The sequence below is a fragment of the Bombus vosnesenskii genome, unplaced genomic scaffold (genome assembly GCF_011952255.1).
Source record: "Bombus vosnesenskii isolate JDL3184/JDL3185 unplaced genomic scaffold, Bvos_JDL3184-5_v1.1 scf7180000013273, whole genome shotgun sequence".
Taxonomy (NCBI): domain Eukaryota; kingdom Metazoa; phylum Arthropoda; class Insecta; order Hymenoptera; family Apidae; genus Bombus; species Bombus vosnesenskii.
The window spans coordinates 675,861-689,333 of NW_022882931.1; the positions used below are offsets into that span (position 1 = coordinate 675,861).

General features: G+C 42.2%; 1 protein-coding gene across 6 annotated transcripts in view; it reads right to left on the reverse strand.

The window, feature by feature from the left end:
- The window catches only part of LOC117231598 (serine/threonine-protein kinase 25), a 114,223-nt gene that overhangs the window by 13,993 nt on the left and 86,757 nt on the right, over positions 1-13,473 (reverse strand). For 5 of the 6 annotated variants that reach the window (XM_033490186.1, XM_033490189.1, XM_033490185.1 and 2 more), the window contains one exon: positions 4,867-5,091. In XM_033490186.1, coding sequence (XP_033346077.1) covers positions 4,867-5,091 — 225 coding nt within the window. Of the gene's footprint in view, positions 1-4,866; positions 5,092-5,560; positions 5,642-13,473 lie in introns of those variants that run through there. The other variant, XM_033490187.1, reaches the window with a different exon arrangement.

Genomic DNA, 13,473 nt, shown 5'->3' on the forward strand with positions numbered 1-13,473 from the left:
TTACACGTGTCGTTATGCAATAGAGAAGACATCGACTAGTGCAAATACGATTATAATAGAACTGGACAAGTAACCGTGGTAGTTAGATACTCGAGAAACTAATGACAATGATCTTAGGTTAAATAACGAATCCGCGGTCCACGGGATGATAGATGAACGTGCTCACAAAATCTAAGTCGGACGCGTAATATTCACTGGTCGTAAGGGGGTTACTCTTTTCGTCGATGAGATCACGAGAGAGAATGACTTTTCCGTCCCGATGATGCCACAGAGGAAAACTATATGGGGTGTGTCTAAGGACACGAGATCATCGGATTCGTCGAGAAAAGCCTTCGTTCGGAAAGTAAGGGAAATTGGCGTTGCTGCTAATTGGTCAATCTCCATATCGGTGGTTAGAAGAAGATACTAGCCGTCCTCGAGGGAAAGTTGCTAGTGGGAGGTGCTGCTCGTTGAAAAATAGGTCTCCCCTATTTTCCCGTAGTTGGGACAAAGACTGTTTGTCTGTTTGAAGGACTTTAGTTAGCTAAATCTTAAGATTTATAACGGGCCCTCGGGCTGGCTGAACATGTACTGCGGAGACGCATCGACATCTTATCGGCAATCTTACTCGAAGAATAGGGTCTGCGTGTGGCGAGCTACGGGACAGAGACCGTTGGAATGTTTACTGTCGAGTGTTACAACTATTTCCTTTTTAAGGAGAGCTATAGAATTACACCATGTCTTTGTTAGACAAAGCGTTCATCCCGTGACCGCGACTACGTTCGGCGACAGACTGCCGCCTCGAGTCAAAGCTCACTATCACTAATCTCGAACAATTACAATCGGATTGAATAACTACAATTGTTTAATTACAGCTATCGTAGACTCTAGATTACAATGTTGCGGGATTATCCAAAATTCCAGAGGCTCCGGTGTTCTTTCGTCTCCGACATATAAATTTGCATAAACACCCGTTTACTTGTAATCGTCGCGGCGAGCAACGTGAGCAACTCTAGATTTCCTGCTTTAAAATCTACCACAGGCAAATATACACGTTAGTCGACATTAAATGACTACGAACAAAATCAATATAACGCAATCTTTTTTCAATTCTGCATCAAGATTATAACATATTTAACATCATCGTATAAACGTGAAATGTGATGTGATGGAAAGGCGTCACCAGCGAGAGAATTAAGATTTCATAAGCGTGCTGATACTTATACTATGATACTATCATACTACATACTATAAAAACGGTGATGTATATGTCCATGTAGGCGCCACGCATACTTGCTTCTTTGGCCAACGATTATAGCGAATGTGTCATCAATTCTCCATATACCCTTAACGGATTGAAAGGGTGGAAAAAAGAAGAAGAAGAAGAAGAAGAAAAAAGGAAGGTAGAAGATAAGAAAAAATTGGAAAGGGAGCATCTTTTGGTGCGAACGAGCGAAAGTGGGGGACAGTGGAAAATGAAATCTCGTAGGCGAGCGTGAAGAAATCTGCGGAAGAGGCCGATGCTTTTGTTCGAGCTCTCGCATCTCTTTCCGTGGCATCGATAGAGAATAGGTATCGAGAATGAGATTGCGGAGGATGGAGGATCCTTTTGTGCGCGCGGCTGTGATTAATGGCGGCACAATAGCCGCGTGCCGTGGGATATAATCGTACGCGACACACGGAACGAGGATCGGTTTAACGCCGTTATTACCGCGACACGCTGAGCAATTCAAACAAAAAAAAAAAAAAAAAAAAAAAGAAAAAAAAGAAAAGAGAGAGAGAAAAGAAAGGTAAAAAGGAGAAAGATCGATATTATCAAAGATATACCTAGCGTCTGACGTAATCTTTTCCTAATACTCGACAATCCTACAGGATCCTCCGTCTAACGCGTCTTATTTCGCTGGGCGATTGGCAAACTGTAAAATGCCAGATTCGCGCTGGGAAAGAGAGATTGGTCGCTGGCTTCGATTATTATAGGATTAGAGATGGAAATTCTTATCTGTAATCTGCACGAATGGCGAGAAATTCCTTTCTTTATATAATACGTTTTTAAAGGGGATACAGCTTTACGAGGTGAAGAATTGATTCGTTTTACGAGCTTATTTAAATGTTTATAAGGGGAAAATGGCGTAGGAATATAGAATGAAGCGCAGATTTTGCGAAAGCTTCGTTAGAAATTTGTTATCAGCACTGTTGGTACGGTAACTGTGTCAATTTCCAATAATTTTGGTTAATTAATTTGCCGGTCGTATTCACTCGCGTATAACTTCGCCAATTTGTTTTAGATAACATATCATGCGTGTATGCTCTTTGTGATAAAAACAGATTAATAAAATCGGTTCATCGGATAACGTCTACAAGATAAATTTCTAAAAGAACTCCATTCATTCGTATGCTTAAAGCTATTGTAACTATGCATATCCCTTTTTAACTGTATTATAATGCACTCACACGTCTGTGACATATATGGACGTAGATTACTTTTTAATCTAGGCCAGCAGTTCTTAACCTATGGTCCGCGGAATCATACAAAGTTCTCACACGTATGCAAGTTACTATTTCGTTATTCGAATAAAAATGTTCAGTACGCATATATTTATTTCATCTGTCTATTTATATTCATACTTGTATTTACATTTATTTTATTTATTCTCTTCTTTCCAACAAGATCGCCAATAAGCGGTGGACGCGTGTTTCAATTAAACATATTTGGCACATTGCCGATTTAAATTTTGAGTCGAGTCCCGGGAGGCCGCGACAACAAAATATCGTTTAAACGAGATCAAACAAAATGTTAAGAACCGCTGGTCCAAGTGATGATTTTATGATTTTCGCCTAAGCTACGATATTTCACGTTAAAATATACCAACATGTAATATCTGACATTTGCCTTCTATCATACGAGAGTTTAATCACGTTGATTAATATTCCAAGGAGAGTTCTACGTATCAAGAGTCTAATCTTTTAATCTCAAGCATCGACCCTCGATGATACGAGTAATTTAGATGCATTAGAATGACGTAAGAACGATTAAGATCGCGCTCTTGACGACAATGAAGAGCGAACCAAGACGATCATTATTCAGCATTTTAGAGACGAAACGGGAACGTTAATTGCAAGACAACGGTAGAAACAAGTTTACAAGTCGATTTCCCACTGGAAGATCGGGAAACGAGGAAGCAGATTAGAGGGAGGGGCGGGGGTTCTGCTCGTTTCCGGGTTCGAGGAGCGGAAAATTAAGATGATTACCTATGAAATGAAGCGATGTCCGATATTAAGCTCTTGGAGGGAAGGAACTTTCCTTAATGACCGCGCAAAACGGTCATTAGCAATCGTTAATTACCCATCCGATTGTCCGCAGTTCGGTAGAAATATGCCCACGGTAACGAGATAAGATCTTCGATCGAACAGCGCTTAGACTGCAGATATCGACTCTCGCTACGTCCGACAGTTTCAGGAAATTAAATTCTTTTTCCTTTTTCAGTCGCGAAAATTAATTTTGTTATTTTACATCATCCGTTCGAAGAAATTCCACGTACAGCTCCGCGAATAACTGCTTCGACATGTAATACTATTCCTTTGACATAATTGAAAACGTTAAAGTTGGAAAATAAATTAATATCCATCCAATATGAATCCAAGAAAGGTCCCAACTTTCCGCTGCGTAATTATTTATAAGAAAAATTCTCACGCTTTATGAAACTTCCGTCTTCTCCAAGTAACATGATGCCCCTTTATTGCTCAGGAAGTCATAAACTGACGAAAGTTATTCAACCATTTCTATACGCGTGTACGTAGATTTTTATTTATCGAAGAAACTTAATGGACCGTGAAATCTTGCGTTTCGTAAGATTCTCGACACGCAGATCGCGACACGCTGCGATTAAGTTCGCTGCGCTTATTACATCGACCAATAAACGGTACTATGTGTAGAGCTCATACGGCGATCGAACGCGCGCAGCTTCCCTGTCGAACTTACATTTCGTCGTTCGCGTAAGAATTCACGGAAGTTGAATTTCCATCTGTCTGGAGATATTTTTATATCCGGAATTTTGTCGAGAAAAATCGTAGAACTGAATTTAAGGTACAAATAAAGGAACACGGTGTAACGTTAGAACCGTGTCGCTGGATGCAATTTTATTCCGCGATGCTTTCGACCGAGCACGGTGAAGCGGCCGCAGGAAGCGGAAGCGTCTATGCGACACTGTCCAGCCGGAAGCGATGGTTAACCGACCGTCAAGCCCTTGCCATTCTTCGCGTATGAAAAATGATGGGGGGCGTGTTGGTCGAGTGTCCGTAATAGCGTAACCCACGAAAAAGGGGTTCTTTCTCGTTACACCTCCGAAAATATTGTGAAAATTCATCGAATCGGAACGGTGGCAGAAAGGCGTGGCTCGTGGTGGATTTTTCGTCCATGGTAACCCGCAATTCACCGGTTACAGGCTCTTTTTACGTTCGATACACACGTGAAGCTGATCACGGTAATTTGTTCTCCGGTGCACGCGCATCAACAGACTCCGATTAACCAAAGTACCTATGTAAAACAGCTCTGCCTCGCGTTCTTTTTCTCTTTTTTTTTTTTTTTTTCAATCACGAGACACGTGTGTCGAATCGCTATACGTTTATCCATGCGGAAATAAAAATTTGTAATGATACGTTACAGTTAATATCGTCGGTTTGCTCCAAGAATGATGCTCGTTTGTTTGAGCTAGTTAGTTGGAACAATTGTCAATTATTGATTTGGAGGTGGAATTATTTTCTAGGTCTGTCGAGTCGTAAGTAGCTAACGAAACGATATCATTTAATACGAGAAGGCAATTCACGAAACTTCATTAGAAACGAATGTCCCATTGAGAATTCGAAGGGATTAAAAGACGAGCAGCTTACCTTGAGATAGGACCCGTAATACTTGGTGACGTATGGACTGTCACACTGTGACAGCACCATGATCTCCTGCTGTATATCTTCGATCTCATCCTCTGCCTCTTCGAGATCGATGATCTTGATAGCAACAACTTGCTGGGTCCTATTGTCGATGCCTTTGAACACCTCACCGAAACTACCCTTCCCAATTCGTTCTTGTTTCGTGAATATCAGCTCGGGGTCCACCTTCTGCAACAGAAATAACATTGTCTCGCTTAATTGGAGAATTCGCTAGAACGAGGGATTTAACAAAGTTTACCAGGGCGCGGCTTTTTAACAAATTTCGCGGAGGATCGGGACACCGTAATAGTGAAAGTTTCAACAGACTTTACGGACGTCTGACTTTGCGATTGCGGTACTTTTAGCAAATTTCGCAACGACTTGCGATCGCTAATACTTCGCGTTTTGGCAAGCTCCTCGAAATTGCGGGACGATACGGCGGCGAAAGTTTTAACGAATTAAAAGAAATCGGCTAGAGCGCCGCGATATTCGCTGGCGAAGTAACGTTACTTTGATTCGAGCTTACGCCTTTGAAGATCATACAAGCGAAATATGATAAGTTTATTTCTTACGACTTTACGATTTCCATGTTACTTGGCGAATAAACGGGAATGTTTTAATAAATTTGGAATAAAGATTTGGATTTTGTGTATCTTACATCCTTACGGAAACGGAGAGCGCAATTTCGAAACGCTTCGCACCTCGAGGGAATTCTTTTGATCATCGTAGAGATGAAATTAAACCACCGACATGATTCTCTGATTGGCCTTCAACTTCGTCGATAGAATCTTGACAGTTGGATCTCGTTACAACGAATAATATCTTCGTAGAAGGTTTCTACGAGCGTCGAAATACTCTGGCGAGCTACAGTGGTCGAATAGCCTAGCCTTGTACTCATCATTCGTGTCATAACTACGTAATTAGAAAATTATACAGTGCACTAAAAGTCACGAAGAACCGAGCTACTCATATGCAAATGTACGACGTAACGATCTTTACATCACGCTGCATTATAGTATTAAAAAAAGACAAAATGCGAATACTTTAGAGGAAGTCGTCTATAAAATTCTTCGCATTGTTTCACGTTACGAGGTGTTAAAATTCTACGACATAGAAGACGTCGAATCGCCTGGGGATAAAATTACGTCGAACATCGTTCCCTCGAGGATTAAAGATTCACAGAGAAGATCCACGTGCGACTTTCTTCAACTATACGTCCTTCGATTGCTAAAGAATGCGGTTACGTGTCGGTGAGAAATGCAGTTCTCCTTGGCTCCTTTCTAACTGATGACACGCCATGTCACAGTAGATAGCAGAGAAATGTGTATACCACATATCGATTGACTAAATACATAATCCGTTGATTCGATTTGACGCCACGTAATCTTCTATAGACATCCTGGTCGCTGAATTAGTATCGCACACGATCTTACTTTCTGCTATTCGACAGCGTAACGTGAGGATGAGAATCGATGAGCCATCCTTTCAATCTATGTGAAATGAATCATTCGTAGGTTTTTCTCTGTTACGAAACTGGTATTGCTATCATTGTGTTTGAAATGAGTACACGTACGACAGAAATCGAAGCATTTTTACAGTAAAGTATCTTTATATTACCAGCGATAGTAATATGGCCAATAATACGAGCCAGAGTAACTTTTATTCTCTCGGGTGCTTATCGAGTACCTAGGTACTGAACGGGTCGGCTAGTAACAGTGATAATAGTAGTAATAGTAGAGTGATTCGCGATATTACGAAGAAACCTTGACACCTTGATGATCGATGTGATTTTTCTATAACACATCTACCGTATCATAGCTTACTTTTTATCATGTTATGTTACTTTTAATATATATCCTGCTTTTTTTTTCTCCTCCCGAATATTTTCGTAGTAATTACATACTCAACGGATCGACTAGTAACACACGCAAACTCAAAGATTACAGAATGATTCACGATATCGCGAAGAAACACTGGTCGGTGTTATTTTTCTGTCAATAAATCTACCACTTTACGGGAAGAAGGCTTGACACGCAAAATAATTAACGAGCATCACAATATCACGAAGAAACGTTGACACGATGATCGATGTGATTTTTCTATAATATACCTGTCGTTTCGCGGATTACTTTTTTATGTGTTACGTTATTTGACACATCCGGATATTTCTTTATTCTGCCGGATACTTTCAGAGTAATCAGATACTCAACGAATCTGCTAATAACAGCACAAGCTTCAAAGATATATCGGACGATTCAGGATGAATGGTGTGGTTTTTCTGCCAATAATCCTATCGTTTCAACGGGAGAACCGTTCGCAGACAAAATAATTAACGAGCATCGCGATATAGGAAGAAAGTTACGGGCCGTTGGACGAGAAGGAGAACGTTAAAAGCGCGGGAATAAAATCGATATTCCGTAAATTCATCGAGGCGTTGAAACGTTCTCGAACGCTGGGCGATTGCGGCCGTGTACGAGAAAATTTGCAAAGCAGATTTTCTGCATTTTACCATGGGCGTCTGTCGCGGCTTTTCCTCCCTCGACGTTCACCCCGTACGTCCCTTTCTATCTTCAATCTGGCCTCTCCGACGCGAGCTTTTTATCTACGTGACTTTCCACGCGCGCGCCTTGCAAACATACCGCGGCGTGAGCGGATTCTGAAAAGGGGTAGAAAAATAGAGGAGCGCGTGCGTCTGTTTATCGCCGCTTTCATCTCGCGGCACGACGAAATTCTTCTGGTTCCGTGGCTTTGAAAATAATCTACGCGTAACCATCTCTCGTCGTATTAATTTCGGCACACGCGATTCCGCGCCACAGGCCGCTTATCGTAAGAGAATTTTCCAGGGCTCGCTGATCCGACGTTTTTACTTAACGTCCTTCCTGCTGCGCCCTATCTCGTGACTTGCTTTTCCAATCACGTTCTCCGCGGACGAACGTCTCGCAACAAAATCAATTGCGTCGAAAACAGGGGCGAAAGTAGGAAGAGGAACTTCCTGGCGAACTTCGTAAGAAAAAGGAAGAACGAATAGGCTAGAAACGAGGAGCTTGGAGAAAAAAAAGAAAAGAAAGAGAACAAATCGTTCCGACAAAGTTCGAGCGGCCTCGATTTCTTGCCCTCTTTCACCCGGGGTAAACCACTGTCGTTACGGCGATTAGAGCCGGCTGCTACTCGTGTTTCCCAGTGCCAAGAGGAAAGATGAAAAACAGCGGAATACAGGGGAGAAGGAAAGAAAATCGCGTGCAGGTCGGTACCATGGGCGACAAGAGCCAGGAACACGAGCGACAAAAAGAGGAAGAGAGAAAGAGAGGGAGAAGCTGCGCTTGTTCGTATGGCGTAGCTATGTAAAGGAGTCGAGAGGCGGACGGTCACATCTTAGCCCCTTTTCCCGCCTGCTTGCCGAGCGTACTGCATGAAACTTACGACACAAATTATAATTAGCGAGTGTCAGCGGTACGGAGAGCCGGCACGTAGGTGGTTAAAGTACCGACAAGGGAAGCTGAAGAGCACCATCGTGCGCCAGGGAGAACTCTACCGTACCGGTTCTTCTTGGTTTTCTCGGGATCCTAGCTCGATGGCGCCGCATGATAACCGTATAATTAAAGGATAGACGGGGAACCGAGTTCTATCCGAGATTGGCTTACCAGAAGGATCCTCCTTGTTTTTAATTCAAAAAACAGAGGGAAAAGGCGAGTACGATATTCTTATTTTTTCTGATTTTGATGTTGCAGCGTGTTTAAAAGGGTGTAGTTCGATGTAATACAGAGGGGAGGAAAGAGGAATAATTTACTCGATCCCTGTATTCTTCATTTTTGATGCGAATATCTTTGCAGAGAAGTTGAAAAGTGAATTTAATAAAAAATCAAAATTATCGGACTTTGAACTTGTCCTCGTTCGAAAGACAAAACAAGTTACCCGTTGTGTCTTTCCCACAGAATGTTCAAATAACCAGCATGAACAAAAATTCTACGATTTGTTGAAGCAGTTCCATTTACTTTTGCCTATGATATCGTTAAAACGCGGATGCGTTGTCAGAATCTCGATTTGCGGATAGGAATAAGAGCGATTGTCCGAAGGCACGAGAAAGAATATTAAAGTTAATTTGCATTAGCTCGGGAAAATTAATTCTGCTGTTCGAAATATCGTGTAATAGTTCATTCGTTGATAGTTTTGCTCTAGTAATAAAAATATTGAACTGACTGATGATCGCTGAATCATGTATACATAATAATATACTAAATATCGCATCGTCGTGAGTTCAAGGAAATTGTAAAGAAATTAATCTACGCTACAAATAGCCGAAGCTTGTGAGAATCTTGCGAACGAGACGCGTCACAGACGGTGAATTATAGCGGCGCGTGGTCAGACAATTAGCGAGAAGTTGGCACGCGGACGTTGACGTCCGTTGTACCCAAGTTGGAACTGATTCTGTGTTACGCTCTGGTCTCCGCGAGACTAACAGGAATTCTGATGGGCAAGTTACCCGCCTCGAAACAGAATTATCCGGCAACCTCGTGTTAAAAGGGTCGTGTGTTACGCTTCGCATCGCTGCCAGCCCAGTTATGCTTGCTCGATGTTATATAATTGACAGAGCGATACCGCCGCCCAGCAATCAATGTTTCCAAAGCGCTCATTGTATAAAATCACTACCATGTACGGTGACCTACAATGCTTCGACTAAAAGTTTATTTTCTGTACGAAGTCGATGATGGAATTAGAATTAGACTATATACTGCCGACGACCATGGTTTTTCAGGTATACCGATTATCAGATATTTTTGACAGTCGTAATCCCAAAAATAGATAGAAAAAATAATTATTCGTCATAAATATTCATCGGGCAAAATGAAAATATCGTACAAAATGCACGAACGACAGCCTGGACGTGGTTGTTTTATACACGCAGAACGTTTCATTAAGAAATTTTCTTACACCAGTGAATAGTATCGTAGTATTTAGGTCAAGTAAGAATCTAGAAGAGTCACAGTTTGGCAGGCACTACTTTTTAAACACGGAATGTTCTACTAAAAAATGTATTTATAAAAGCGAGAAATTTAGCAGTATTTAGGTTAAATAAGATAACGAAGTCAATTAAGGAGAAAAGAGCTACGAATAGTAAGATGACACGTGGCTCGATCGGTGTCGCGTCGACGTCGGGTCTGAAAGCTAAATCGAGTCAAAACAAGCATATCTATCCTCGAATTTGTTCATCGGAGCGTGCCAACTTCCTTACGCTACTCAACATTTTCGCAACATTACGTGTCTATTTCAGTAACGCGGATTTATCATTCTTGTCGACTCGCGGCTTCCACGGAATTTGTCTTTAAGAACGCGAAACTGCCTTTTTTCTTTTGTTTCAGCACCAACTTGTATATTTCCAGGAGTGCGGAAATTCAGAATTACCCGATACCGGTTGTTCTTCGCTCGACTAACACACCAGTAACTGGTCGAAATTAATGCTCAAGCTGCGACAAGACGATAGCGAAGCAAGCGATGGCAACGAGCTAACGCTGTGTGTTTGGGCCCGACACAAGCGTTCTAGGGTCAATCAGCAAAGTCAACATCGGCAATAATAGAACGAGCAAACAAAATCTGGCGCCGCGGGATTACAGTGTGTAACCAGATCTCAGATACGGAAGAAACGAATGGAGTTCGAGCTGAAAGTCGTCGTTTTCTCGAGCTCGCGAAATTGAAGTATTCGAACACTTTTATAGATATATTACGTCGTTGTTTGACATTAATAGCGGTACAATTTAAAAAGCGTAAATAGAAGAGAATTTAAAGAATTTACATTTTTGAATTAAGTATTCCGTTCTACGACAATATAAAAATAGGAAACGCAGGCAATGTAACCCTTGTATTCGATAAAAACAAATTTCAAATTTTGTAAGTTGCGCCACTATCGAATTTAAACAACGACACACGCCATACGAAGTATTTTGATATCTTGTTAGCATAGAAATTACAAGATATTCGTTGTAAGCATACACATCGTAGAGATCACCGAAATATTGGAACAGTCAATAATTCGTGACACACATAAGATATTCAGTTCGAGTCTTCTACTAATTCTTACGTTGAACACCACTCTACGTATTTATACTGTGTACTAATTTGCCAACTAGTAGCCTGTAACTTATACATTTTCTGGTTGGTTACAAATATCGTCGATATAATTACGACGACGTCGTGTCTCGTTAACAAAGCTCCAAATTAGTTCGCATAACACGTACGATATAAATATCAAAAGCTTCTATGACGGGTATTGAGATACTGTCGCATACTTTTTCTTCCGACGTACACTGGAAATCTCGCGAATGTCACAGTGGTTTTGCTTGTACTAAAAACGTATCGAACATAGCAAAGGTGATCAATTTTCGATAGCTAGTAGTTAACGAACGACATTATCGTGCAAGTCGGGCGAATAGAATGGAATTCGTAGCCTGTAATTTCGCAGCGAAAGTCATGAAAAACATTCGACGTTACGTTCGGTGGTGTTTTCGCAAAGTGTTACGCGATCATCGACCCGTGAAACAAGACGTAATAATATAGTCCAGTTGGATGGAAACGGAGGGACCAGCGACCTTTAACTTAGCGAGGAGAAAGTAACGGCCCCAGGAGATCGGTTCCGTACCTATCCAGACATCGGTGTAGCGCGCCACGTGACACAAGACGTATTTTTAATCGCGTCCTTGTTCCAGCTTCGTCGATCGATTTCTTTTTTCTCCCTTTTGATTCATTAAAGTATCGGGAAAACCTGGTCAGATGTTCTCCAGCGCTGTAAATAGACGCGTTCTTGGAGGCTACGATCGAATTGGAATACAGGAGAAGCCTGTTTGTATCGCGAGGAGAAAGAATTCGCGTTGATCCCACGAAGCATCGGGCAGAAGTGGACCAGCATGATCTTCTAACGGGGTCGTTAGGTAATTGTACAAGATTCTGTGACGTTGGCGCGCCGTTACAACGGCATTTCCATAAAAATTCAATTTACGGTCGTGAGGAATGGTCGGCGCCGGCGCGGGAAACATCGTGGACGAGCCTCAGCTCGGTGAACTTCAACGTTCGAAAGTAGTTCAACGAGCGCGCGTTAGCGCCATGTGTCGTTCGACCTCGTTTGTTGCGAGAGTAATTTATCGCGCGAGAGGCAGCTGAAATTAAAGCTTAAACGGCACTTCAGGGCCCGACCAAGTGATTCCGAGCGTAGCTGTGGAACGCGCGCGAGCCGGCCCGTCTCGTCTCCAGCCGGCTTCTTTACACGCTGAAACGAATCGCGTGCGCTTCGTCCGCTGTGAAATAAACGAAAATCGCCAGGAAAACGTGGCTTTAGCCGCGGCGTGTTTGCCTAAGGAGATAAACCCTGGCTTCTCGCTCTACTAACGGGATCAAAACGCGCATTAAAAGGCGTAACGTTGCTACACGTTTCTAATCCCATGGGAAAGGACGTTTCTCGTTCGACGCGCTATCCGCCTTGGTTAATGTCCTTCAATATCGAAATCTAGTGTATTTTTTTATTTGAACGGAGCAGAAAGCTGAACGCGTCCTGCAAAGAGGAGCACGAAATTGAAGTTTCCTAATAGTTTGTGGTCGCTGTTCGGCAGTTCACTTCAACCGAAAAGCGGTCGGGACAAATAAGGAAAACTGTTTGCAAGTTTTTATGAATCGCGTTTTCTAACTTTGTTCGAACGATAAGAAAGATACGAGAAGTTTCAGATATTCGAATACGCAGACACGAAGGATGCAAAGATGCTGCAAGGAATATTCTAATTTAGGAAGACAGCATTTTTTCCAGGTAAATTCGCCTGAATTCGTAGGAACGGCGTGCCGCCCGTGATACAACCCTTGGATCTCGTGTTCTCCTAAACGAGTTGCCTCCGCGATTATTACGTTATCCCCTAATTATCTTGAAAGCTGCGTCAGTCGCTCGTAATTCGATTCCTAACTTTATCAGTCTGGCATCAAGATTCTCGAAGCCTGGATTCTTTCTTCAAAGAGAACGAGCCGCGTTTCCAGATCCGCGTTTTAAACTCGCGCTTGGAAGAAGCGACACGCTGGAATATTACGTAACGGATAACTGTTTCTCTGGCTACGCGGTTAACGCATAAATATGAAGAAACAATAAAACGTCGGAATATTAAGAAGGAGCCAGCACGCGCTATGAACATCGTTAGACGAATATTTGCCCCGTGGACGTGTTTAAATACAAACCTGCAGAATCTAACGGAATACAAGTTCAGCGTGTTTTCTAATGCAGCGCACGCGCCTCGGTCAGCTTAGAACGATACTACTCGCAACGAACTTACGTACGATACACACCCGTGGCTGTTTATTTATGTATGCCGGCATACGAACGTCGATACGATATGGACAATGAGGTGCACAATGCAACAATCACGCGCAGCAGATTGAAATTGAAGAAATATCTCGAAGAAACATCCGCACGTATATAAGTCGAAGAAATGGAAGTTTTATGCTGCGCGTGAATCGATATCTATAACGTTAATGGTTCTGAATGTTAAAACGAACGTTTCTTTTTAATGGATGGTCGGGTGTATTTCCTTTTAACGGATGGATCGA